Source organism: Neoarius graeffei, chromosome 2 (assembly GCF_027579695.1).
Source record: "Neoarius graeffei isolate fNeoGra1 chromosome 2, fNeoGra1.pri, whole genome shotgun sequence".
In the NCBI taxonomy this organism is placed as follows: Eukaryota; Metazoa; Chordata; class Actinopteri; order Siluriformes; family Ariidae; genus Neoarius; species Neoarius graeffei.
The window spans coordinates 92,892,900-92,920,578 of NC_083570.1; the positions used below are offsets into that span (position 1 = coordinate 92,892,900).

Sequence of the window (27,679 nt, forward strand, 5' to 3'; positions counted from 1 at the left end):
TAAATCACTGATCCTCTTTCTCAGATCTGCACTGAGCTCTTTGGACTTTCCCATTGTACTTTGTATTGGCCAATCCACAGTGGTGCATTGGTTAGCACTTTTGCCACATACAGTGGTGCTTGAAAGTTTGTGAACCCTTTAGAATTTTCTGTATCAAGAAGGTTCTGGATTCAACCCTTGTGGCTGACTAGGGTCTTTCTGTGTTCTCCCATGCCAGCATGGGTTTTCTCCCAGTACTTTAGGCTACATCCACACGACAACGGCAATGAGATTTAAAAAAAAAAATATATCGCGTCCACACGAGCAACGGATCAGTAAAATATCAGGTTCATATGGCAACGCAACGCTTGCTGAAAACGATGCAATACACATGCCACACCTCTAGGTGCGCTGTAAGACGGTCCCATCGGAGACACCACAACAATTGTAGTAAGGACGCATGCGCATAAACTATTATGCGTGAGACTTCATATTAGCCACAAAGTCAGAAAAATCTGTTCGTAAAATTACGTTATAATGACCAAATACAATGAAAAGTATTTTTCCAGTCTCATCTGTGAAAGGTAATCCCGTTTGTGATCTTGTTTGGATGGTAAACCTGTTAGTACAGTTAAACGCAGCACATGAATGAGGCATCTTTATTCTCCGCTTTGACCTATCCAATATGGCGGCGAGGATGACGTATGATTCTACACGGAAGGCGGCGTCTTTAATGGTCCGGAATAAATTGAATGCTACACGTTGATGGATTAATTTGTTCTTCTACGCCCTTTTTGAGGAATGTATTGTAGGACTTAAACCAACATCTGAAGAGGTGAGATCGCTCCTTTTTTTCCCCCTATTTTTGCTGGCGGGATTGACTCTGCCCTAAGGGCTATTCTCTCACTCTCTCTCTCTCTCTCTCTCTCTCTCTCTCTCTTTGCACCATTACACAATAAATATTCACAGTGAAAATATTTTGTAAGCGCGTTTCATGAACCAAGTTATAGGATTTGTTGACAACTCGCATCGAGTTCGTTACACTTCTACCTGGCGTGACGCACATGTGGTTGTGACGTCATCGTAAACAAATCCGTTCTACTCATCCAGACGACTTCGCAACGGTGCCGTTGCCAGATCTTTCCACTCTGGAATCCGTTCTCAAAAGATTTCGTTTTGGGGCACCCAAAACGCCAGGCCGAAACAATAAACAATTTTATCAGATTCACCTGAATCCATTGCCGTGTGGACAGGGCCTTAGTCTGCTCAAAGACCTGCGAATTAGGTCAACTGGCTACTCTAAGGTGGTGTTCACATTAGACCGTATCCGTATTGTTGTCGTTGCGGATGCACTGTCCGTGCACATTAAAACACCGGGAAACGACTCCACAGGCAGAACAGTTTGAATCCGCCAGGGCCCACGTATTCAACCCAGTACGTATCTGATCTGGTGCTGTGTAAACATTGAGGAACGAGGATACGCAGTGCTGAGCTCTAGCTGACGTCATCATTGGACAACGTCACTGTGACATCCACCTTCCTGATTCGCTGGCGTTGGTCATGCCACGTTGGTCATGTGACGCGACTGCTGAAAAACCTTCTCCTCTTTAGTCCCAATGACACGGCGTCCCTGATTTCCATAAAGAACTTCAAATTTTGATTCTTATGCTCTCTCACTCTTTCACACTCTCTCGCTCGCTTGCTCTCTCTTTCTCTCTCTCTCCTCTCACACTCTCTTGCTCACTCTCTCTCACTCGCTCACTCAATCTCTCACACACTTTATGTGCTTGCAAGTGGTGAGTGACTTGCGCATGCCCGATATGCACTGGGGTCATGTGATGTGCCGTCTAATTAGTCATGTGATTAGCGTATCCGTGTATTGGCGTTGCTGTGTGCACGGGGAACGGTTTTGTTGCGGGCACAGAAATTCTGTGTGTGTACGCGAATCGTTTTAAAAACGTTAATCTGATGATCCGCAATAATGTAAACAGGGCCTAAATTGCCCATAGGTGTGACTGTGAGTATGAATGGTTGTTCGTCACTGTGTTAGCCTGGTGATAGATTTGTAATCTGTCCTGGATATACCTTGCTTCTCACCCAAAGACAGCTGAGATTGGCTCCAGCTTCCCCTATGACCCTGACAGATAAGTGAATAGACATGTACAGAATGGATGGATGAATGGATGTAACCCATAGGTTCTATCACAGTGAGACTCGACAAATAGAGCATAACAACAAAGCCTGTCTAGATTAAAATCACCCATAATTAGTGTTTTGGAAGCTCTTCAGAAGCTTATAAGAGCTGACAAGACCTCAATTATTGTTATTAATTAGCCAAGTTGCTGAGAGCTGAGATCTAGGGTGATGATATACACCTACAAGGACCCACTGAGAGATGTAATCATGTTTTACAATAATATTTAACAACTCAATTGATCTGCAAGCAAACTAAAAGTATTTTAAGACCTAAGAATATAACAATGTCTTGCATAAAGATCTAAGCATGCAGTTCACTGAGTATGACATTAATTTGTTCATTGTTTGTTTATTTGTTTTTTCCAACAATATAAATGCAAATTAAGTCTTTATTTAGAGGCATTTCCAAATTTCTGCCTGAAAAGCACTTTGTATTTTGAAGGACTTTTCTACTTGACTGCAGAGGAGATATTAGTGTCTGAGAAAATATCTGAAAAACAGTTTTGCCCAATTGTAGGCGCATTATATAGCAAAAAAATGGCTTTACGTTAAGATTCCTAACTTTATGTGCTGCATAATTTAACATGAACAAACTGTAAATTTCAGTGTCACCAAACCATAATGTTAACAAGGTAAGTTAACACACATTTTAATTGCTTTTTGTTTAAATGTTAACTCAATATTGCCTGCACTGACTGATGTTTATTCAATACCTGACTCCACATAAATTAGCAAAAAATAATTTACAGCATGTCTACAAATGTTGATAACTTGCTGAAGTCTGATCTCCAGGTGTTAAAAGTATAAATATTGGTACTTGTTATTCAACCATGCTTCTCAATTTTTCCAGTTAACAAGCACAAGCATGTTCATTAAGCTGAAAAGGTACACATTTTAGTCAGTGTGGCTGTAATTTTACTAACTAATGATAGAAACACTGATTGATGCTCATGCTGATTATTTAGTTTGTTTGGTTCATTGTTAAATAAAATGATTGATACAAGTGCATGTATGGTGTATAGTATCTTGCTGCTGGGCGGCACGGTGGTGTAGTGGTTAGCACTGTTCCCTCATAGCAAGAAGGTTCTGGGTTTGAGCCCAGAAGCCAACAAGGGGCTTTCTGTGTGGAGTCTGCATGTTCTCCTCATGTCTGCGTGGGTTTCCTCCAGGTGTTCCGGTTTCCCCCACAGTCCAAAGACATGCAGCTTCGACTAACTGGCTGCTCTAAATTGCCAATTGATCAAGCTTGGAGAGGGATGGGCTCTGCCAAGTTTAAATGCCCTAGACACACCAATGATGGACTGTTAAAATGTCATCAGTGGGGCCTCTACGGCCCTTGCTGGCTATGGGAAGAAGAAAAAGAAGAAGAATATTGATGCTGAAGTTCGTGTTAAATATTGTTAGATTAGAGAATGTTATGTATAGTATTACCCATTCAAAATTATTTCAAATGTAATCCTATATACAGCTTCAGTCAGAGATTTACATACATGGACATGAATGTCATGGCAGTGTTGAGCTTTGGATGATTGCTTTGAACTGTTGTTTTTTTGTGGCAGAATGATTGTACATACATCCATAATATGAAAAAAAACAACAATTTGGTGCACAAGTTTTAATTTATTTTTGTTTTTTTGAAAACAACAACAATAACAACAACACCACATGGTCCAAATTATACATAGAGGGTCAAGGGGGGGGATAATAATAATAATATATATATATATATATATATATATATATATATATATATATATATATATATATATATATGCATACATACAGTACACATACACACACAGCACACCCAGCACACCCAATATTTGGTTCAATGGCTCTTAGCAAGCTTCACCTTGACCAGACGCTTTTGGTTGCCATCAACGAGCTTCTGGCAGAATTCTGTTTGGATATTTGATGACTCTTCTTGGCAGAATTAGTAGAGTTCAATTAAATTTGTGTGTTTCTTGAAACAGACCCAACTTTAAAGCACAGCCCACACAGTCTCAATAGGATTGAGGTCAGGATTGTTTTAAGTTTAATATGTTAGCCTGCTTTATCCATCCCACAACCAGCTTTGATGTGTATTTGGGGTCACTGTAATTGTGTCCAAGTTTCTGATGGTTTGAGGTTAAGCTGAAGAATTCTGACATAGTCCTCCTTCATTATTCTATCCACTTTGTGCCAGTTCCACTGGCAACAAGACAGCCCCAGAGCATGATGTTGTCACCACCGTGCTTAACAATTGATCCAGTGTTCTCTGTACCTCTGGTAATTCTGGCCAAACAACTCAATCGTTGTCTCATGTGACCATAAAACTTTCTTCCAGAAGGCCTTTTCTTTGTCCATGTGGTCAGCTGCAAACATCAAGCTTTTGAAGGTGTCGATTTTGAAACAGAGGCTTCTTTCTTGGATGGTTGCCTCTCAGTCCATGGCAATGTAAAACTCTCACAAATTCCAGTTCAAGGCAGGATTGTGCCTTGGTGGTTAATGGGTTGTTTCTGACCATCTGAACTAATTTCCCCTCATCTGAAGGTGACACTTTGGGTCTTCTTCCAGCAAAGTGGCTTGACAAAGTGGCTACACCCCCTAATAGCTTGTACTTGTGTACAGTTGTTTGAACTGATGATGTTGGAATCTGCAGTTGTTTAGAAATGGCTCCAAGAGACATTCCTGAGTTGTGTAAATTTATGATCCTCTTTCTCAGATCTGCACTGAGCTCCTTGGACATTCCCATTGTACTGTGTGTTGGTCAGTCTGATGAATGCTGTAAACAAACCCTTTTTATGTTGGCACAGAGGAGCTACCCACTGTAGTCAGTCATGATCACCAACAGAGAGTTAAGAGGCCTTGGCCTTGTCAAGTTAAAGACATTTTGGAAGTTTCATACAATCATTCTGCCACAGAAAAAGAACAATTCAAAGAAATCACTGAAAGCCCAATATTGCCATGACATTCAGGTCCATAATAACATTCATGTCCATGTATGTAAACTTCTGACAACAACTGTGTATAAAAGTAGAAACATATAGATGTGAAAACTATCATATTTCTTTGGGTCTTAAAAACCCAGAGGCCCAGAATTTGCTAAAGATTTCGTCTCATCTCATTATCTCTAGCCGCTTTATCCTGTTCTACAGGGTCGCAAGCAAGCTGGAGCCTATCCCAGCTGACTATGGGTGAATGCTAAATATTTGCACATGTAAAAAAGTGCAAACTTGATAACAAGACTGATTTGATAAAAGCATATAAAAGCTTGCATCGTTCATATGACCATGCATGTGCAGCAGTTCAAAAAGATGCAGTCAACTGGCTTCATGTGCTCAGAGGAAGACCTTGATCTCCTTGGTTGGTTGGTGTCATGTGATATGGGAGGCCTGTTTGTTGAGTGGGAATTGGCCATGACTAAATTGGGGAGAAAATCAGGGAAAAATTAAAACATACAAAAGAAAAAAAGATTTATTATTCAAATATTTATTATCTTTTTTATGTGTTAAATATATATTTTTTCTGCTTTTGGCTCAGCCTATGGCTAAAGCCTATAGAGCCACCTGTCTGTATGTGTATGTTTAAGCCAAGAAGCCTTTATTTGGCACACGTACACTCAAGCACAGACTTAAGCACACAATGAAATTTAACCTCTGCATTTAACCCATCTGAAGCAGTGAACACTATGTGAGCAATGAGAGCTCACCCAGAGCAGCCAAGTTTGAGCGTGTTGAAGAATGCAATTGGCGAACCAGCTTCAGGTAGCGGGTGGTGTAGTGGTTAGCGCTGCCGCCTCACAGTAAGAAGGTCCGGGTTCGAGCCCCGTGGCCGGCGAGGGCCTTTTTGTGCGGAGTTTGCATGTTGTCCGCGTGGGTTTCCTCCGGGTGCTCCAGTTTTCCCCACAGTCCAAAAACATGCAGGTTAGGTTAACTGGTGACTCTAAATTGACTGTAGGTATGAATGGTTGTCTGTGTCTATGTGTCAGCCCTGTGATGACCTGGCAACTTGTCCAGGGTGTACCCTGCCTTTCGCCCGTAGTCAGCTGGGATAGGCTCCAGCTTGCCTGCAACCCTGTAGAACAGGATAAAGCGGCTAGAGATAATGAGATGAGATGAGCTTCAGGTAGCAATTCCACAGTCGTTGTGTGGCGCTGCTGCCTATTGACTATGTGTCACATTACATAACCTCAACTCATAATGCAATCCTCTGTGGCCAAGCGGTCTCGAGTGCTGTCCAAGAAAAGAACAGATTTTGCAATGTCGGTTTGAATCCTGGTGTTGACATATGTCTGAGCGCCCTACTTTTATTATTAGCTCTTCCGACCACAGACCATGCCGGACGAGCTTATGCGATCATACGTCGTCTGTTGTCCATCATCGTCTGTCCACAATTTACAAAAATCGCTACTCCTCCTACAGGATTGATCGGCTTTCGATCAAACTCACATACAATGTTCTCCAGGTGGGTGTGCATAAAATTTGTCAAGATGGTGGTGCCACCTATCATATTTATGATTTTATGGGAGTCTGAAATTTTTGGGTGACTTGTCACATTAAACGCTACTCTTCGATCGGATTTCAAACACACATAACAACAGTGGTCGGTATGAGCGACAACCTCACTGAGGCTATCCATCCATCCATCCATCCATTATCTGTAGCTGCTTATCCTGTCCTACAGGGTTGCAGGCAAGCTGGAGCCTATCCCAGCTGACTATGGGTGAGAGGCAGGGTACAGCCTGGACAAGTCGCCAGGTCATCGCAGGGCTGACACAGAGACACAGACAGCTCACTGAGGCTATTTTTTTTCTATTACTGTACCATAGCTTCTCTCCCCCAATCAGACAAAGGCTGAACTCAGACCTGTACATATCTCTAGTTTCAATAATGGAGTAAATGTGATTTTGAAAATGTAGTACGATTATGACATTTTTTGAATGTTCTGTAAATTATAGTTGATTAAATCACATAATATCGTAACGACACAGTCTATCAAATTTCAATTTGACAGCATGGAGAAACACATGCTAAGCTGGTTAGAAAAGCATACATTGAAAGGAAAAAGACAGAACAACAGACACCCTCTATTTCATCATTGTTTCACCAAAAAAGAAAGGTGATGGTGTTATTGTTAGCAGCGGTAGGAAGGATATTTTTCACTGTGGTTTTATTTAAATTATGGTGTGTGTGTTTGACTCCTAAAACCGTAGCTATATGCTGTGCTGTACATGATATGTATAGAATGAAACAGACCTAAAATGGCAAAAAAAATTAACGTCAATGTAATTTTAAAGGAATTTATGCTGTATGGTTGTAGGTTGTCCTGTGCAATTTTGGGATAAAACTCTGTGTGCTTCAGGATGGTGCATGTATCATTTGCGTATGTAGTTATGGGCCTGTGGTGAGTTTGTGTCCAGAGTCCTTGGTCATGATAAACCATCCATGGGGTCTATGTAAATAGAATAATTTAACCTTAGCAGTGCAATTCACTGCAACCTAAATGTTACTCTGGAGCTGGCGACTGCCTCCTGTGTAAATACCAGGAATGGGCAGCTATTATATGTGTAGAAGCCAGTTTTGTTTAAACAATCATTTTGAAATTGTACTTGCTTTAAATTGTGCAGTTATAGGACAATAGCCAGCAGAGGAGTGGTGAGATTGACTGCTGATCATGGAGTTACTGCTAACACCCCAAATGTTGAATTTTTTTCTGATTACAGCATGTTTTTTTCTCTTATAACAAAATAAGGATTTTTTAATTATCAAAGATTAATTAATTGATTGATTGATTAAGTAATTAAAGATTCATTGTAGTTCCATTATTGTTATGGAACATTTGTAAATCAAGTTAGTTCCTGTTATCACTTATGTTATATCAGCCATTATACTATCTGCATTCACTGGATATGAGCAATCACACGTTCTGATTGGCTACTCTACTACTAGGCTATTAGCTCATATACCATGCGTAGAGAAAAACAAAATGGTGATGCATGTTGCTGAACCAACCAAGGACAAAATGAAAACTCTAGTTGAAAACAAACCCCCCAAAAATAAAAAAGCAACAAAATATGGAATAAAAGTATTTGATGGTAAGAACATATATATTTTTTCAATTATTTTTCAAGAATTATTATTATTGCGGATGGCACGGTGGTGTAGTGGTTAGCACTGTCGCCTAACAGCAAGAAGGTCCTGGGTTCGGACCCAGCGGCTGGCGAGGGCCTTTCTGTGTGGAGTTTGCATGTTGTCTGTGTGGGTTTCCTCCGAATGCTCCGGTTTCCCCCACAGTCCAAAGACATGCAGGTTAGGCTAATTGGTGGCTCTACGGTAAATTGACTGTAGGTGTGAATGTGAATGGTTGTCTGTGTCTATGTGTTAGCCCTGCGATGACCTGGCGACTTGTCCAGGGTGTACCCCGCCTCTCACCCGTAGTCAGCTGGGATAGGCTCCAGCTTGCCTGCGACCCTGTAGGACAGGATAAGCGGCCAGAGATGATATGTGTTTTTCAAAATCCAGTGAATGTGGATAGAATAAAACAGTCATTCAACTCGATCTTGTCATACATGGCTTATAGCCAACTCAGCGCGATGTGCCTCGATGGCTATCAGCTCATTTGTGACTCGATTTCATAGAATAACTATTAAATATAGATATTTAGGCACTGTCGAAAAGTGGACCTCCTGATGAGTGTATGAGCAAAATATTTGCAAGGGCACCAAATCAACCTGAATAGAATAATAATATTACAGCATAACCATCAACATGTAGTGTCATGTATTTCGTGTCAATACATTGCTGCATGGTCTTGTGACAGTGCTACCAATAATGAGATATGCATCACAGTTATGATATATATTCATTCCTTTCTTTGACACCGCATGCAATGTGCTAGAAACAACACCACTGCATTTATTATGGTGTGACTCTGCTGGGTGCCTGGTGGACAGCAGTGAACCAGCCCTTTCACATTGCATCATTACTATATAGTTACCATCGAATATTAAACTTCATATGTCAAACAGTTGTCTGGTTACATCTGTCACCGCTGTACATTAGCAAGCGCACAGCACCATAAGGACTAATTACCATGCACATGTTCCTGATTTAAAGTGCAATCACAGTGCATACATATAAAGACTCTCAGTAACACACAGACTTGGCAAAAGCCGTGTAATTTGTATCACTTTTCTGGTTTTGACCCTGCTTGCATTTTTGGATTTTGAGTGCTTTTTATTGAAAGCATGTGAGGAAACAGATCCAAAATGTAGACAAAGGCAGAGTCGAATAACAGGACATCCTGTCTGTACCTCAATGCCTGTTATTCGACTCTGCCTTTGTCTACATTTTGGATCTGTTTCTTCATGTGCTTTCAATTAAACTCTTCCTGCTCTTACATCCATCTATCACTGTTACATGACAGAAACTGTCAACTGACCAACATGCTAGTGGACTAATAAAACTGTTTTAACTAGTTTTATATGAAACTCTTGTGAATATTTTTCCATAAAATGTGTGAGTATATAATCACACGTTATTTTTTAAAAAGTGCTGGATAAAAACTCATCTATCTTATGTAAATAAAGATACAGATTTCATTGGCCAGTGGTCAAGTGTTTATGAGAGACGTTGCCTTGCTCTTATGATCGGGTCCCCTGTGGTGGTATATGTTCGTTGTTCATAGATACATTCGTATGTAAGGACATTGTATGGTCAAACGCCATCAAAAATCAGGTCGATCCATGACCACATTCTCTTAAGTATGCGGCTCCACTCCACTATCAACGGTCATTCTCTCCCATCCTTTCTTTTTTCTCTCTCGAATTTAATAAAAAGTTAATTTAAAAATTTAATTTAATTTATTTTTTTAATTTATCCTTTATTTTAATTTATGAGATACAGTATCTCTTCTTCCAGGAAGTCCTGGCCAAGATGGCAGCAAATAAAATAAAAAGAGAGTAACATAAAAAGCTAAAATTAAAATGGTATATATATATATATATATATATATATATATATATATATATATATATATATATATATTTATATATATATATATATATATATATATATATATATATATATATATATATATACCATTAAATCTTTTGAAAGCATTTTTTAACACAGTGTCTTGCAAAAGTATTCACCCCCTGGTATTTTGCATTACATTACAAGCTGGAATTAAAATGGATTTTTGGAGGGTTAGCACCATTGAATTTACACAACATGCCTGACCACTTTAAAGGTGAAAATTGTTGTTTTATTGTGACACAAACAATAATTAAGATGAAAAAAACAGAAATCTGGAGTGTGCATAGATATTCACCCCCTTTCATATGAAACCCCTAAATAAGAGCTGGTCCAACCAATTCACTTCATAAGTCACATAATTAGTTGATTAAGATCCACCTGTGTGCAATCAAAGTGTCACATGATCTGTCACATGATGTCTGTATAAATCAACCTGTTCTGGAAGGACCCTGACTCTGCAACACTACTAAACAAGCAACATGAAAACCAAGGAGCCTCCAAACAGGTCAGAGAAAAAGTTGTGGAGAAGTATAGATCAGGGTTGGGTGATAAAAAATATCCCAAACTTTGAATATCCCAGGGAGCGCCATTAAATCCATTATAGCAAAATGGAAAGAATATGGCACCACTACAAACCTGACAAGAGAAGGCCGCCCACCAAAACTCACAGACCGGGCAAGGAGGGCATTAATCAGAGATGCAACAAAGACACCAAAGATAACACTGAAGGAGCTGCAAAGATCCACAGCGGAGATGGGAGTATCTGTCCATAGGACCACTTTAAGCTGTACACTCCACAGAGTGTGGCTTTATGGAAGAGTGGCCAGAAAAAAAGTAATTGATTAAGAAAACACATTTGGAGTTTGTCCAAGAGCATGTGGCAGACTCCCCACACACATGGAAGAAGATTCTCTCATCAGATGAGAAAAAATTGATCTTTTTGGCCATCATGGGAAATGCCATGTGTGGTGCAAACCCAACACCCTGAGAACACAATTCCTACAGTGAAGCATGGTGGTGGCAGCATCATGCTGTGGGGATATTTTTCATCTGCAGGGACAGGAAAGCTGGTCAGAACTGCAGGAAAGATAGAAACCATGAAATACAGGACAATTCTGGAGGAAAAACTGTTTGAGTCAGCTAGAAGTTTGAGACTGGGACGAAGGTTCACGGTCTAGCAGGACAATGACCCGAAACATGCTGCTAAAGCTACACTGGAGTGGTTTAAAGGGAAACATTTACATGTCTTGGAATGGCCTAGTCAAAGCCCAGATCTCAATCCAATTGAGAATTTGTGGTATAACTTGAAGATTGCTGTACACCAACACAACCCATCTAACTTGAAGGAGTTGGAGCAGTTTTGCCTTGAGGAATGGGCAAAAATCCCAGTGCTTAGATGTGCTAAGCTAATAGAGACATACCCCAAGAGACTTGCAGCTGTAATTGCAGCAAAAGGTGTCTCTACAAAGTATTGACTTTGGGTGGGTGAATACCTATGCACACTTCAGATTTCTGTTTTTTCAATGTAATTATTGTTTGTGTCACGATAAAACAACAATTTTCACCTTTAAATTGGTAGGCATGTTGTGTAAATCAAATGGTGGTAACCCTCCAAAAATCCATTTTAATTCCAGCTTGTAATGCGACAAAACAGGGCAAACACCAAGGGCAAATGACCTGGGGATGTATGCCTTTGCAAGACGCTGTGTGTGTGTGTGTGTATATATATATATATATATATATATATATATATATATATATATATATATATACACAGTGGTGCTTGAAAGTTTGTGAACCCTTTAGAATTTTCTATATTTAGAGAATATATTAGAGAAGCTATAAAACTGACCTTCCTTTGAGCAGATTGAGTTTCTGGAGCATCACATTTGTGGGGTCGATTAAATGCTCAAAATGGCCAGAAAAATGTCTTGACTATATTTTCTATTCATTTTACAACTTATGGTGGTAAATAAAAGTGTGACTTTTCATGGAAAACACTAAATTGTCTGGGTGACCCCAAACTTTTGAATGGTAGTGTATATAAGCACTAAGTCGGGGGTAATTATACAACACTTGCATACTTGCCAACTTTTCAGAATTCTCATGGAGGAGAAAAGTGCGTGAATGACATTTTCAATTAGATGAGGGTATGATGCGTGGTTGAAATGATAAAAACAGTGGATACCACTTAATTGCAAACCATATGAAATTTATACAGTTAAAGAGTTTTTGAATTACTGATATTGTTCTATCAATTACTATAGGTTATGGGATTCATGTATCAGGCATGAAATAGCTCAGAGTGAAAAATCTGAAATAATACTCGTCTTGAATTTTAATATAATAACAATGAAGGGGAAGTCTTAAGTCAGATTTTTATCTGAAAAATCTCCTGCCTGAATATTGTATACGTACAGAGACCCACAGAAAATAACACAAGTGATGCTTTAGAAGAATGCTTATAATTTCTTAAAATAGTCACAGTGATGAAAGTATTATTGTATTGCATCAAATGTATTTTCCTTCTGTAAGCTCATGTAAAAAATACAGTCTATAATATCTATATTGAACTATGAACTATAGTATCATATATAAATTAAATTTTAATAAGATTTGACCAAAATAGTAACAACTCAATTAAATAAATACTACACTGTCTTAGTACTACTAAAATGCATCTCTCTCACTAAACACTTTCCAATAGAATTTTTAAAAAGCACTAGAAATCCTATCAAAATCCTATCGGAATGCATCAAAGGAATTTGCTCATTTGCAAACTTTGAAAGTTTTCAAACAAAATTTAAAAATGGCACTATAAATACTACCATACTATCAACATATACTCCGCAAAGAAATTCACTTGAATGCAAAATTTTAGTACTACCAAAATACACTCACTAGTAATCTTTCACTTAAAACCTCAAAACTCTATCAAAATCAGTCACTTTCCAGGTAATTCACTTGTAAACTTTCACTTAAAACGTTCAAACATAAATTCCAAATAACACTAAGACACTCCCACACTATTCAAATGCACTCATCAAACAAATTCTCTGTCATGCAAAATTTCACTAAATGCTTTAGAAGTTGTATAGTTTGTTTCTGAAATGGTATGGAAGACTAGTTTAATTTCACATTCAAATGTCTATTATATTCTGATTTAAGGTATCTTTACCTTAAAATGTGTAACTGACTGGTCGAACATTTGCTTATCCATGGAAATTCATTCTCCCATGCAACCTGGTATTTGCATTCATATTTTTGCCATTTGGTATTGGGTTTAGTGGCCATGATGAATGATTGCTTGTAAAAAATGTCGGACAGCCTGAGTGAATCCTACATTACGGAAGTGACTGTCATTCTGTTCGTTGATTGGTTAAAAATCAGTTGACGTCAGCAGTGTTTCTCATACGATTCTGATTGGACATAATCAGGAGTATTTTTAACTTGGTTTTAGGGATTTCCCCAAACTGGGAGATTATCCAGTTTTTAACAAATACGATCGGGAGGCGGGAGACAGGGGCTACAATCGGGAGCCTCCTGCCGAAATCAGGAGGGTTGGCAAGTATGCACTTGGAGGTGGTTGAACAGATCTACTGTGTCAACAACGTCTTCAGTTTCACTTTTTTCCTCTTCTCTTTCTGGTTCTTCTGTCCTACTCTCATTTAGCTGTTAAAATACAAATCTGTTGGGCGCGGAGCGCCATTCGTGCCTCTTTTCGGTATGATTGAAATGTAGAGATGTATACCCACCACATAAAAACCATAAACCACGATCTCACCAGCACACTGAAGCATCATGGTCCCAGTGCAGCAGCAAAGTGATTGAGAGCGTTTGTTGTAATTGGGGATTTCCTCTGGGTATTTCCGGTCTGCCTGACTGCATCATGGCAGCAAACTGGCCCAAAAGACTGATTTTCCTTCAAAATTAGCCCCAAACATCGCGAGGTAGGAATCTGTCATGATTTTTCAGAGAGTGTTGGAGCAAAAAAATAGCGTGTCGGAAAATTTAAAGCGTGTTGGTCCCGACACACAAAAGCACTCTGGAGAGAGATAGATAGATAGATAGATAGATAGATAGATAGATAGATAGATAGATAGATAGATAGATAGATAGATAGATAGATAGATAGATAACTTTAGTGCCATTCACCTGCACATTCAAAATGCACATTTGAACGAAATTTCGTTCCACTGGCTTACATCAATATAACTGCTGCATATGATTATTGCAAATAATCCGGTAATTTTCTGTATTTCTGCATAAATATGACCTAAAACATCATCCGATTTTCACACAAGTCCTAAAAGTAGATAAAGAGAACCCAGTTAAACAAATGAGACAAAAATATTATACTTGATCATTTATTTATTGAGGAAAATGATCCAATATTACATATCTGTGAGTGGCAAAAGTATGTGAACCTCTAGGATTAGCAGTGAATTTGAAGGTGTCCGGTGTTTTCAATCAATGGGATGACAATCAGGTATGAGTAGGCACCCTGTTTTATTTAAAGAACAGGGCTCTATCAAAGTCTGATCTTCACAACACGTTTGTGGAAGTGTATCATGGCACGAACAAAGGAAATTTCTGAGGACCTCAGAAAAAGCATTGTTGATGCTCATCAGGCTGGAAAAGGTTACAAAACCATCTCTAAAAAGTTTGGACTCCACCAATCCACAGTCAGACAGATTGTGTACAAATGGAGGAAATTCAAGACCATTGTTACCCTCCCCAGGAGTGGTCGACCAACAAAGATCACTCCAAGAGCAAGGTGTGTAATAGTTGGCAAGATCACAAACGACCCCAGGATAACTTCGAAGCAACTGAAGGCCTCTCTCACATTGGCTAATGTTAATGTTCATGAGTCCACCATCAGGAGAACATTGAACAACAATGGTGTGCATGGCAAGGTTGCAAGGAGAAAGTCACTGCTCTCCAAAAAGAACATTGCTGCTCATCTGCAGTTTGCTAAAGATCATGTGGACAAGCCAGAAGGCTATTGGAAAAATGTTTTGTGGATGGATGAGATCAAAATAGAACTTTTTGGTTTAAATAAGAAGCATTATATTTGGAGAAAGGAAAATACTGCTTTCCATCATAAGAACCTTATCCCATCTGTGAAACATGGTGGTGGTAGTATCATGGTTTGGGCCTGTTTTTCTGCATCTGGGCCAGGACGACTTGCCATTATTGATGGAACTATGAATTCTGAATTATACCAGTGAATTCTAAAGGAATGTCAGGACATCTGTTCATGAACTGAATCTCAAGAGAAGGTAGGTCATGCAACAAGACAACGACCCTAAGCACACAAGTCGTTCTACCAAAGAATGGTTAAAGAAGAATAAAGTTAATGTTTTGGAATGGCCAAGTCAAAGTCCTGACCTTAATCCAATCGAAATGTTGTGGAAGGACCTGAAGCGAGCAGTTCATGTGAGGAAACCCACCAACATCCCAAAGTTGAAGCTGTTCTGTATGGAGGAATGGGCTAAAATTCCTCCAAGCCAGTGTGCAGGACTGATCAACAGTTACCGGAAACGTTTAGTTGCAGTTATTGCTGCACAAGGGGGTCACACCAGATACTGAAAGCAAAGGTTCACATACTTTTGCCACTCACAGATATGTAATATTGGATCATTTTCCTCAATAAATAAATGACCAAGTATAATATTTTTGCCTCATTTGTTTAACTGGGTTCTCTTTATCTACTTTTAGGACTTGTGTGAAAATCTGATGATGTTTTAGGTCATATTTATGCAGAAATATAGAAAATTCTAAAGGGTTCACAAACTTTCAAGCACCACTGTATATGCATCTTGTCATGGTTACAAGAAACCTGAAAGCACTCCTCTGTCCTTTTTCCCATGGTGGAAAATTTGCTGATTGTTACTGGAAACTTCTTTCATAAATATTAAATCAACTTCTCCTTCCAAAAAACTTTCACCATATCAACAATTTTATTTGTAATTCTTTCTTGATACATGTTCTTTAAAGAAGCTATTTAAATGTTTAATATTTTTGTTTCTTGTTATGCTTAGATTATGTGAAGCATGCACCCTGAGTTCTTTTGAAAGAGCTGTTACTATAGAAACAATTATGTATGAGAATTCATATAAACCTGTGATTTTCTTGTAGCCAGAGCTACTCTCAGAGCTGCTGTTTGAGAAAATGAATCAAGTCCCTTTGGCCAATCAGTTTTGATAATTCAGCAGCATGTACAGTAGTATCATTAAACACACACATGCACGTGCGCGTACACACACACACACACACACACACTTTACATTTCTCTGAATTATGTATCATTATCTTAATAAGATACGGATATTAAGACACTTCAGGGATGTGACATTCCTGCAGTAAATATATTACTGCCCACAGCATTGAAGAAGGTTTTGATATACTGTACATATCCCTTATGAACAGAGCACATTTGATTTTTGATGTGTGTCGGCGCGAGTTCTAGTTTCAGCGTTCTGGAAAGCCAATTATCATCAGCAAACTTATTTAACCTCCTAAGGCCCAAGCTGTTTTTTACATGGATTTTTATTTCTCTTTGCTATTTGGGCTTATTAGAACCTGATTAGAATAAAAACTAAGCATCATCTTTTGATAAGATGTACTTTTAGAGAAAAAGTATGTCCACATATGTGGATTCTTGTTCCGAATTTCTAAAAAGTGCTGTCCACGCATGTGACTGCTAAGCCCTAGGAGGTTAAATATAATTTCCTCCTCATATTTTGCATGTGACTTAATTTGCACAATTGTTCTTTATAAAGAACATGCAATGTACATGATCAGGACCTCATAGATACAGTAACTCAATCTTATAACACAGGAATATATTTCAGGAATTATATATTGTAAAGGGTGGCACGGTGGTGTAGTGGTTAGCGCTGTCGCCTCACAGCAAGAAGGTTCTGGGTTCGAGCCCCGTGGCCGGCGAGGGCCTTTCTGTGTGGAGTTTGCATGTTCTCCCCGTGCCCGCGTGGGTTTCCTCCGGGTGCTCCGGTTTCCCCCACAGTCCAAAGACATGCAGGTTAGGTTAACTGGTGACTCTAAATTGACCGTAGGTGTGAATGTGAGTGTGAATGGTTGTCTGTGTCTATGTATCAGCCCTGTGATGACCTGGCGACTTGTCCAGGGTGTACCCCGCCTTTCGCCCATAGTCAGCTGGGATAGGCTCCAGCTTGCCTGCGACCCTGTAGAAGGATAAAGCGGCTAGAGATAATGAGATGAGATGAGAATATATTGTAAAAGAGAAACGGGATTCTCCAGACATTACTGTCTTAATGTTGAGGATAAATAGCTCTGTAGTCTTCCATTGTTGGATACGTATAAGCTTGAGTCCTTGAAGTCTTAGTAGTGCTGGACTGCTGGTTTGTGATGTGTGTGATGTGTCTCAGGGCTGCAATAGGAATAGAGATTGAATATTGGCGTTATTATGGAATACATTTTATGCTTCATTCTGTAAATATATTTATGTGCCTCTGCTACCTTTCTGTATCTTTGAGTCTCCACAGATGCAGATAAAATGTGCAAGCTTAAATTTGTCTTTTTTTTATTTCACGGTCAGCTCTGCTTGTGTTCAGATATCTTTTTCCATTTCATTTAAGTACAGAATATAACACAGGCCACCGCTGAGAGGGAACACAGCCGGCCATCTCAAATATGGATTTGTGCTCCTTTCTTTCTTTCTTTCTTTCTTTCTTTCTTTCTTTCTTTCTTTCTTTCTTTAAAATTAAATTTCCTTTCGCTGCATTATCGTCCAAATTATCCTCCTCACTTTCATTCAATCCCATTGCGAAACTTATTTGTTGACTTACTTCACAGCCATGTTTCTCCGCATCTCTGCAAACACCAACAAAGCCACTTCCTTTGAATGATTCACATGCGCTTTTCCGCTTTTATTTTTTTTCCCCAGACCAAAAAATCCATCTGCCAATGGATTCTGAAAGAGCATGTAATGAAAGAGCAAGGCAGGCAGAGACAAGAGTGAATGATTGATTTTTTATTATTATTTTCATTTCCCTCGGGTTTTACTGACCTTAACTTATTTTCAGTTTTCCACTGAGATGTGGGAAACTTCCCCCGTTCCATTTTTTTTTCCCTCCAAAAATGTAACTAGACTCGAAAACCGAGTGCCTGAGTTTTGTGTCAACACAAACAGTGTAATGCTCCTTCTCTAACCTCTTGCAGACTCTGATCTGGGCCTTTCGACAGCAAACCGGTGCTTGGATGCTGCCAAAGCCTGCAATGTGGACGACCTGTGCCAGAGGCTGCGCACTGAATATGTTTCAGCGTGTATCAAGCCTTCAGGCAAATCGGGTCTGTGCAACCGTTCCCGCTGCAACAAGGCCCTGCGTCGTTTTTTTGACCGCGTGCCCCCTGAATACACACATGAGCTGCTGTTCTGTCCCTGCAGCGATATGGCGTGCTCGGAGAGACGACGCCAGACCATCGTGCCTGGCTGCTCATATGAGATGCCAGAAAAACCCAGCTGTCTGACGCAAATGAGGAGCTGCCGAGCTGACTACATCTGCAGGTCAGTATGTATGAGCCAAGTGTTGTGTAGGTGGGGGGGGATCAGTGTACTTGAACTGTGCTGAATAGTCAGGTAGGACCTTGAATTCTCAATAGGCCTCTAAAGAAAGTAGTAGACTTTGACTTTTTTTTTCCTTCATTTTTTTGCTTCATGCTTCTTAGTTTAACATTTAACTTGGTTAAATAAGCAAAAGCTGCTGGCGGGGGACAAACAAATCTCTCAGAAAGTTCAAAAGTTCCCATCTGGAGTTTGTTTAAGTTGAACAATCATACATTATACATAGCTCAGTGATGTGCATTATTAAAACATTGTATAGGGTTAAAATTATGGTTTATTGAGAGATGTTAGCAGTCCCATGCCCTGAAATCCAAGTCTCAGTTTGATAGTATTTCATAGGGATATTTCTGCTTCATTGATAATAAATTAATTGAAAAAAAAAATCCCATTTGTTAAACTGTTTTGTTTAAACTGTTCTCAATTTCCATCCCATGTTGACTGAAGTCATTCACATTCATGTTTATTAAGAACGTCAGCAAGAACAGCACAGTACACAAGGGAACACTGAACATTGTGACCAGATCAGCTGGCTGTCCTTCAAAATAAAATAAGTAAAAGATGGCTGGAGGTAATAAAATTATGGTATTTGTGGGTGGTTTAGTTGTGTGCAGTTAGATTTTTGACATCATAAGATGAATTACCTGAGCATTTTGTGACTTTATTAGGAACACCCATCCACCTGCTGTTTCACGCCGTTATCTAATCAGCCAATCAATGTATAAAATCATACAAATACAAATCAAGAGGGCGGCACGGTGGTGTAGTGGTTAGCGCTGTTGCCTCACAGCAAGAAGGTCCAGGTTCGAGCCCCGTGGCCGGCGAGGGCCTTTCTGTGTGGAGTTGCATGTTCTCCCCGTGTCCGCGTGGGTTTCCTCCGGGTGCTCCGGTTTCCCCCACAGTCCAAAGACATGCAGGTTAGGTTAACTGGTGACTCTAAATTGACCGTAGGTGTGAATGTGAGTGTGAATGGTTGTCTGTGTCTATGTGTCAGCCCTGTGATGACCTGGCGACTTGTTCAGGGTGTACCCCGCCTTTCGCCCGTAGTCAGCTGGGATAGGCTCCAGCTTGCCTGCGACCCTGTAGAACAGGATAAAGCGGCTAGAGGTAATGAGATGAGATGAGACAAATCAAGAGCTTCAGTTAATGTTCACAATGTTCAAACATCAGAATGGGAAAAATTGTGATCTCAAAGTGTGACTTTCACTGTGGCATGGGTGCTGGTTTGAGTCAGATGGACTGATTTGAGTATTTCAGAAAGTGCTGATCTCCTGGGGTTTTCACACACAACAGTCTCTAGAGTTTACACAGAATGGTGCAGAAAACAAAAAACACTGAGTGAGTGAGTGACAGTTCTGTGTGTGGAAACATCTTGTTGATAAGAGAGGTCAGAGGAAAATGGCCAGATTGGTTCGAGCTGCCAGGAAGGATATAGCAACTCATAGCAACTTGTTACAACCATGCTGATCAGAATAGCATCTCAGTATGCAACAGCAGAAGACCATATTGGGTTCCACTCCTGCACTGCTGGCTTACAAATAGACCAGTAAGTTTCAGTACCAGACACCGAATATGAGACAATAATTATCACAAAAAAAGTCACTGTTAGAAAAATAACTAGTGATGAATTGTCCAATGTACTGCAGTTCATTGGACAATTAATCACATCTGTACTGCTTTACTCTTTTGTTGTTGGATATTGATGAAAGAGCTTCTGACACAAAATACAACTAGAAAAGCACTCGGAGAGCGCAGACCTCCGCCAAGAATCCTTTAAAAAAATCCGGGATCCAGAAGGTGATCCGGATCACCGCCAAAATTTAATGGGTTGTTACTTGTGCCCAGTCACACCTCTGGAAAAAATTTCAGAGCAATCCGTTCATAACGTTTTCCGTAATGTTGCTAACAGACAAACCAACAAACAAACAAACCAACGCTACCAAAAACATAACCTCCTTGGCGGAGGTAATTATTACCCAGTGTTGCTCTAGATCTAGTCCAGAGATTCCATGGTTTATGACCTTGTCGTGGTGAAGGGGCTTGTGCATGCTGGTGAACCTTAGGGCTATGTCACTGGGAGCTTAACGATTCCAATATGGCTGCACTTGGGCCCCTTCACACCTGGTATTAACATGTGTCCTGAGTGAAGTGAATAGCTCCGATTACAAATGTGAAGGGTTACACATTGGGATCTCATAGGTCAGCCCGCATTCGTAGGTGGTCTGGGTAGCATACTGCCATATTCTTTTAGCAGTGTGTATGCACATGTGTCCTGGGCCACACTGAAGGACATCTGCTGTGTCAAGCAAAAATACTTACTCATTCCCATGACAACGGCATCGTATTAAAATGTGGCGACAGGCAACAAGAGTAACAGCAACAGGCTAAATGCTTTAAATGCTTAATTTAAATGCTTTAATTTCCAGCAGACTAGGCACCAGAGTTCATGCTAGACTTTCTTTGGTGGCCAGTATGGCCGTTAATGTTCCCAAATTCCAGCCATATAAAGCCCTGTAACTACTGCACATATGTTTTAAATAGCAGTATAAAGGCCTACGACCACAAGCTGGCCTAGTGGTTAGCTTGTCCGCCTCTCGACCGGGAGATCATGAGTTCTACTCGCGGTCAGGTCATACCAAAGACCATCATAAAAATGGTACCTACTGCCATCTGGCAAGGCACACAGCAATACAGTTGCGAGTAGGGAAGTCAAACTCTCGCAGTTACCAGAGGATTAGCCCCTAGCTGTACAGGTGAGAGGCTGAAGGCTGTGGAAACGGAGATCGGCGCCACACCCATGCACCTCAAAAAAGCTGGTTAGTACTGGGACAGGAGACTGCCTGGGAAGACCAGATCATGGTGTGGAAGGGACTTTGATAAAATCCTACATTTAAGCAGCAAAAAAACACACACACTACAATCCAATAAATGTATGTTATTAAAAATAATCAGTATGAATGTACACTTTGCTACACTTTGAAAACTGAACATAAAGGCAAGAACAATAAAATAAAACAGCCTTGTTCTTGTTAATTGAATAAAGTCATTAGCCTACATTAAATGTATAATTTTTTTTTTGCCTGTCACAGCTTCCATTTCTTTTCTACTTGACACTTTTCTGGAGTCTTCCTGGCCTTGGTTGCAGTACTTGCAACATCACTTTTTTAAAAGAAAAAAAAAAAACTGTCAGAGGGATGTCTGGTTTGACATTTCGGAGTTGTGCTAATATTCAGAGTTGAGCCAAATCAGAGAACTGTTGCTTGGAGTGCCGCAGTGTGCTAGAGGCTTTTGATCTCGCGCAACACTTAGTCACATGAAGAAACACTCAGTGAATTTCTCACTGTCATTACAGTGAAGGCAAAAGCAAACTTTTGCATCATATAAGTTTTTTATTCTATCCACACTCACTGGATATGAGCAATTTCTCGCTGGCTACTCTACTATTAGGATATCAGCTAAACAAACAAAACCCCAAAAAATAAAAAAGCAACAAAATATGGAATGAAATTATTTGATGGAAAGAACATGTCTTTTTTATTTTTTTCATTAATTATTACTATTGCATCTTTCACAAATTGCTACTGTCATTTTGCCGGTTTGTTACATTCTAAGCAGAAATGAGTTTTGTCAGATGTTTTGTATAAAGTTTTTGCTTATCAAATTTGCAAAAAATAAAAATGCTTTGTTTTGCAAAATACAGTGGATGTGGATAGAATAATAGCAGCTGCTCATGGAGGTTGTTCTTCTTGAGGATCCTCAGGAAGTACAGTCAGTGAAAAAGGCACAGCAGCGACTGTACTTCCTGAGGATCCTCAAGAAGAACAACCTCCACCAGCAGCTGCTAGTGACCTTCTACCGTTGCTCCATTGAGAGTGTGCTGGCATACTGCATTGCTACATGGTACACCACCAGCTCTGTGGCAGACAAGAAAGTCCTACAAAGAGTCATCGACTCTGCACAGAAGATCATTGGCTGCCCACTGCCCTCTCTAGAGCAACTCTACACCACCCTGGTGTCCATCTTAAAAGACCCTTCCCACTCTAGACACCAGCTTCTTGAACCACTGCCCTCTGGTAGACGGTTCAAGTCCATTGCATCACAGACAAATAGACTAAAGAATAGCTTTTACCTAAGTGTCATCGGTGAACTGAACAAAGCCAGTCACTTACACGGATGCCAGCGGTATGGACAGAAACAGGACTGAACGGTAATGCAAATTGTCTACACCTCTGCATGCCTACCTCTTACCTGAATAGTATATGTTTTTACAACCACATGCACCTTATTCTCTCGACCACCTAGATTTATTTATTTATATTGTTCCTGCTCAACTGCACCCTGTCAACATGGGCAAATGTGCAATTATCACGCCTAATTGTGCAATACGTTCACTTATTACTGTGCAATAACCCGCTGTATCATACAGTAGGTCACACCCTAGATACATAGAACTACTTTTTTAAGCAGTTCTTGAAAAGACATGTTTATCATTTTTTATTGACTTATCTATCTGTCTATCTTGTATAGATTTGTTTATCTTTTTACTTGAATGTTTATCTTGTACAGGTCTGACTTTTTTTTTCCCCTTAATACTAAGTGTTTGTGGACGGCACAGTGGTGTAGTGGTTAGCGCTGTCCCCTCACAGCAAGAAGGTCCGGGTTTGAGCCCCGTGGCCGGCGAGGGCCTTTCTGTGTGGAGTTTGCATGTTCTCCCCGTGTCCGCGTGGGTTTCCTCCGGGTGTTCCGGTTTCCCCCACAGTCCAAAGACATGCAGGTTAGGTTAACTGGTGACTCTAAATTGACCGTAGGTGTGAATGTGAGTGTGAATGGTTGTCTGTGTCTATGTGTCAGCCCTGTGATGACCTGGCGACTTGTCCAGGGTGTACCCCGCCTTTCGCCCATAGTCAGCTGGGATAGGCTCCAGCTTGCCTGCGACCCTGTAGAAGGATAAAGCAGCTAGAGATAATGAGATGAGACTAATGGCCCTTTTCCACTACCCTTTTTCAGCTCACTTCAGCTCGCTTCAGCTCACTTCAGCCCGACACGGATCGCGTTTCGACTACCAAAAACCAGCACGACTCAGCTCGCTTCAGCCCTGCTTAGCCCCTAAAACTCGCACGGTTTTGGAGTGGGGCTGAAGCGAGCCAAACCGTGCTGAGTGAGGCTGGGGGCGTGAGCAGACACTCCCCTGTGCACTGATTGGTGAGGAGGAGTGTCCTCACATGCCCACACACGCCCCGCGAGCACGCTGGGATCTGTAAACACCGCAAACCCGGAAGAAGAATAATTACGAATTACGAGAATTTCTGAAGCCTTATGCGCCTCGCCTCATCTATACGCTCTTGCCAGTATTTGTTGGCGTTGTCGGTGACAACAAGCCACAGCACCAAGACCAGCAACACTAACGACTCCATGTCCTCCATGTTTATTGTTTACTATTCGGGTCGTGAGACTACCGCTTAAAAGCTCACTGAATCAGTGACATACAGAGCATCGTGGACGAGTTCGCGGAGCGCAAGGCTCGTCGTATGCCCTTCAAATAATGCGCGCAGTAGGCTATTGATGTTTTATTATGAGCCATGTACAGTATGTCGCCTAATGTTTTTTTGTTTCTGAGTTACATGTTCGTTTGAAGGACTTAATGTACAAAATAACATAGTTGCACCCCGTAGTGATGAAATTGGTAAACACAGTGCATTCAGTGAGGTTTGCACCGCCCTCCTTTTATTTCTGACTCTTCCTGTCACCGTTGCAACCTCTGAGCGCTCATTCGTATGCCCTTCAAATAATGTGCGCAGTATAGGCTATTGATGTTTTATTATGAGCCATGTACAGTATCCTAATGTTTTTTGTTTCTGAGTTACATGTTCGTTTGAAGGACTTGATGTACTAAATACCATAGTTGCACCCGGTAGTGTTGAAATTGGTAAACACCGCAGTTGCGGACATTTTGTAGCCTAAAATGATGTTATGATAAGCTTTAATAAAGGGCCCGGTCATTTGCCCCGCCCCCGGCCCGGCTCTGACTTGTTCCGCCACTGTCACTGATGTCACTGTTTGCGCTGCTTAACGACATCACGTGACGTCCACCCACTTTCGCTAACTCCACCCAATGTGTCCACCCACTTCCAGCCAGCACGGTTCAGCGCGGTTGTAGTCGAAATGCAACTCCAACAGCCCCGCTCAGCTCGACTCGGCCCAACTCAGCACGGCACGGCTCAGCCGCGTTTGTAGTGGAAAAGCGGCATAAGTGTTTGTTTGAATACACGGACTGGATTGCGTGCTTCAGTTTGACTGTACTGTACGGTGCAGTGACACTAAAGGAGTCTTGAATCTTGAATAAAACAGTTATTCCACTCAATCTCGTTGTATATGGCTCATAGCCGACTCTGCGCTCTGCACCTCGTCCGTTATCAGCTCATGTACGACTCGATTTCATGGAATAACTTAAATATTAAATATTTAATATTAAATATTTAGTTGTCATGGTAACATATTTTATAGGACACACAATATTAGGCTATTTGATATGCTATTAATGAATTTATTTATTTGGCATTTTTCCCACCAGATGGACAAATCTCTGCTGGACAAATGCGGTGAAAATGCAGGCATATCCCAGCAAACATAAATGCTGCTAGACTCAGGACGTGCACTGCTTCCTCCACCAGTTAACACCTTCGGTCTTTGCAAACAGAAATGATGTCTGTGTTTATTTGCATATAGAGCAAGGAAGTGACATCTCAAGTGGTCACACGAGATGCATGTGGAGATCCAATAAATGCCAGTTCTGAACAAATATACTTAAAGCTGTCCTGATCACCCAGTGCACATGTTAATACCAGGCATGAACATGACCAAAGAGCAATCCTAATGATCATGGCATGAAACATGAAGGGTACAAAAAAGATAACGCATACCCTGACTGGATTCTGGTTACCAGGACTCACCCCCGGAGGCAAGTGCCTGGTGATGTGGCCACACATACAACCCAGAAATGGCAAAGTTGAGCCTGCAAGATGAAGGGTCGGGGTCAGGTGCAATGCCAGTCGGGTGGCAGGCGTATGATGGGCAGTCCAGTCTTAGATACAGTGTCTTGCAAAAGTATTCATCCCCCTTGGTGTTTGTCCTGTTTTGTTGCATTCCAAGCTGGAATTAAAATGGATTTTTGGAGGGTTAGCACCATTTGATTTATGCAACATGTGCATAGGTATTCACCCCCTTTCATATGAAACCCCGAAATAAGAGCTGGTCCAACCAATTCACGTCATCTCATCTCATTATCTCTAGCCGCTTTATCCTGTTCTACAGGGTCACAGGCAAGCTGGAGCCTATCCCAGCTGACTATGGGTGAAAGGCGGGGTACACCCTGGACAAGTCGCCAGGTCATCACAGGGCTGACACATAGACACAGACAACCATTCACACTCACATTCACACCTACAGTCAATTTAGAGTCACCAGTTAACCTAACCTGCATGTCTTTGGACTGTGGGGGAAACCGGATCACCCGGAGGAAACCCATGCGGACACAGGGAGAACATGCAAACTCCACACAGAAAGGCCCTCGTCGGCCACGGGGCTCGAACCCGGACCTTCTTGCTGTGAGGCAACAGCGCTAACCACTACACCACCGTGCCGCCCCAATTCACTTCATAACTCACATAATTAGTTGATTAAGATCCACCTGTGTGCAATCAAAGTGTCACATGATCTGTCACATGATCTGTCACATGATGTCTGTATAAATCAACCTGTTCTGGAAGGACCCTGACTCTGCAACACTACTAAACAAGCAACATGAAAACCAAGGAGCACTCCAAACAGGTCAGAGACAAAGTGGTGGAGAAGTATAGATCAGGGTTGGGTTATAAAAAATATCCCAAACTTCGAATATCCCAGGGAGCGCCATTAAATCCATTATAGCAAAATGGAAAGGACATGGCACCACTACAAACCTGACAAGAGAAGGCCGCCCACCAAAACTCACAGACCGGGCAAGGAGGGCATTAATCAGAGATGCAACAAAGACACCAAAGATAACACTGAAGGAGCTGCAAAGATCCACAGCGGAGATGGGAGTATCTGTCCATAGGACCACTTTAAACCGTGCACTCCACAGAGTGGGGCTTTGTGGAAGAGTGGCCAGAAAAAAGTCACTGCTTAAGAAAACATTTTTGGAGTTTGCCCAACAGCATGTGGCAGACTCCCCAAATGAGACTAAAATTGAACTGCGACTCAGTCCCTGTCGCAGCTGTGATTGCAACAAAAGGTGGCTCTACAAAGTACTGACTCTGGGGGGTGAATACCTATGCACACTCCAGATTTCTGTTTTTCATCTTAATTATTGTTTGTGTCACAATAAAACAACAGTTTGCTCCTTTAAAGTGGTAGGCATGTTGTGTAAATCAAATGGTGCTAGCGCTCCAAAAATCCATTTTAATTCCATTTTGTAATGGGACAAAACAGGACAAACACCGAAGGAGATGAATACTTTTGCAAGACACTGTAGAACTGCCCCTTTGCAAACTGGCTATGGGCTAAGGCTAGGGATGAAGAAGTCCAGTCTGACGTTCTCAGCCTGTTTTCACTGTGAGCTCACCAGGCAAAGTAGAAGGAAATAGATTATTAAATGTTCTCTACAAATAAAATAAAATTGAATTGAATTGAACTGAACTGAACTGAAGTTCATAAATGTAACCATGACCATATTGGTGCACCATGCTGTTTTGAAGTCAGCCGCTTCTCTGTGTCACTGATAATAATAATGCCAGGAGTGCTGCTCTGCATCGGCCAGCATGACGCCTGCAACTTTCATTATCTATCCTCTGTGTGTGTGTGTGTGTGTGTGTGTTCAGCCTCTATTAATGAAGATCCTGTG

The 27,679-nt window shown here is 40.9% G+C and overlaps 1 protein-coding gene across 1 annotated transcript in view; it reads left to right on the forward strand.

The window, feature by feature from the left end:
* The window catches only part of gfra4b (GDNF family receptor alpha 4b), a 240,374-nt gene that overhangs the window by 191,971 nt on the left and 20,724 nt on the right, over window positions 1-27,679 (forward strand). Inside the window, exon 4 of the mRNA XM_060910537.1 lies at window positions 18,399-18,744. Within this exon, the coding sequence (XP_060766520.1) occupies window positions 18,399-18,744 (346 nt within the window). The remainder of the gene's footprint in view (window positions 1-18,398; window positions 18,745-27,679) is intronic.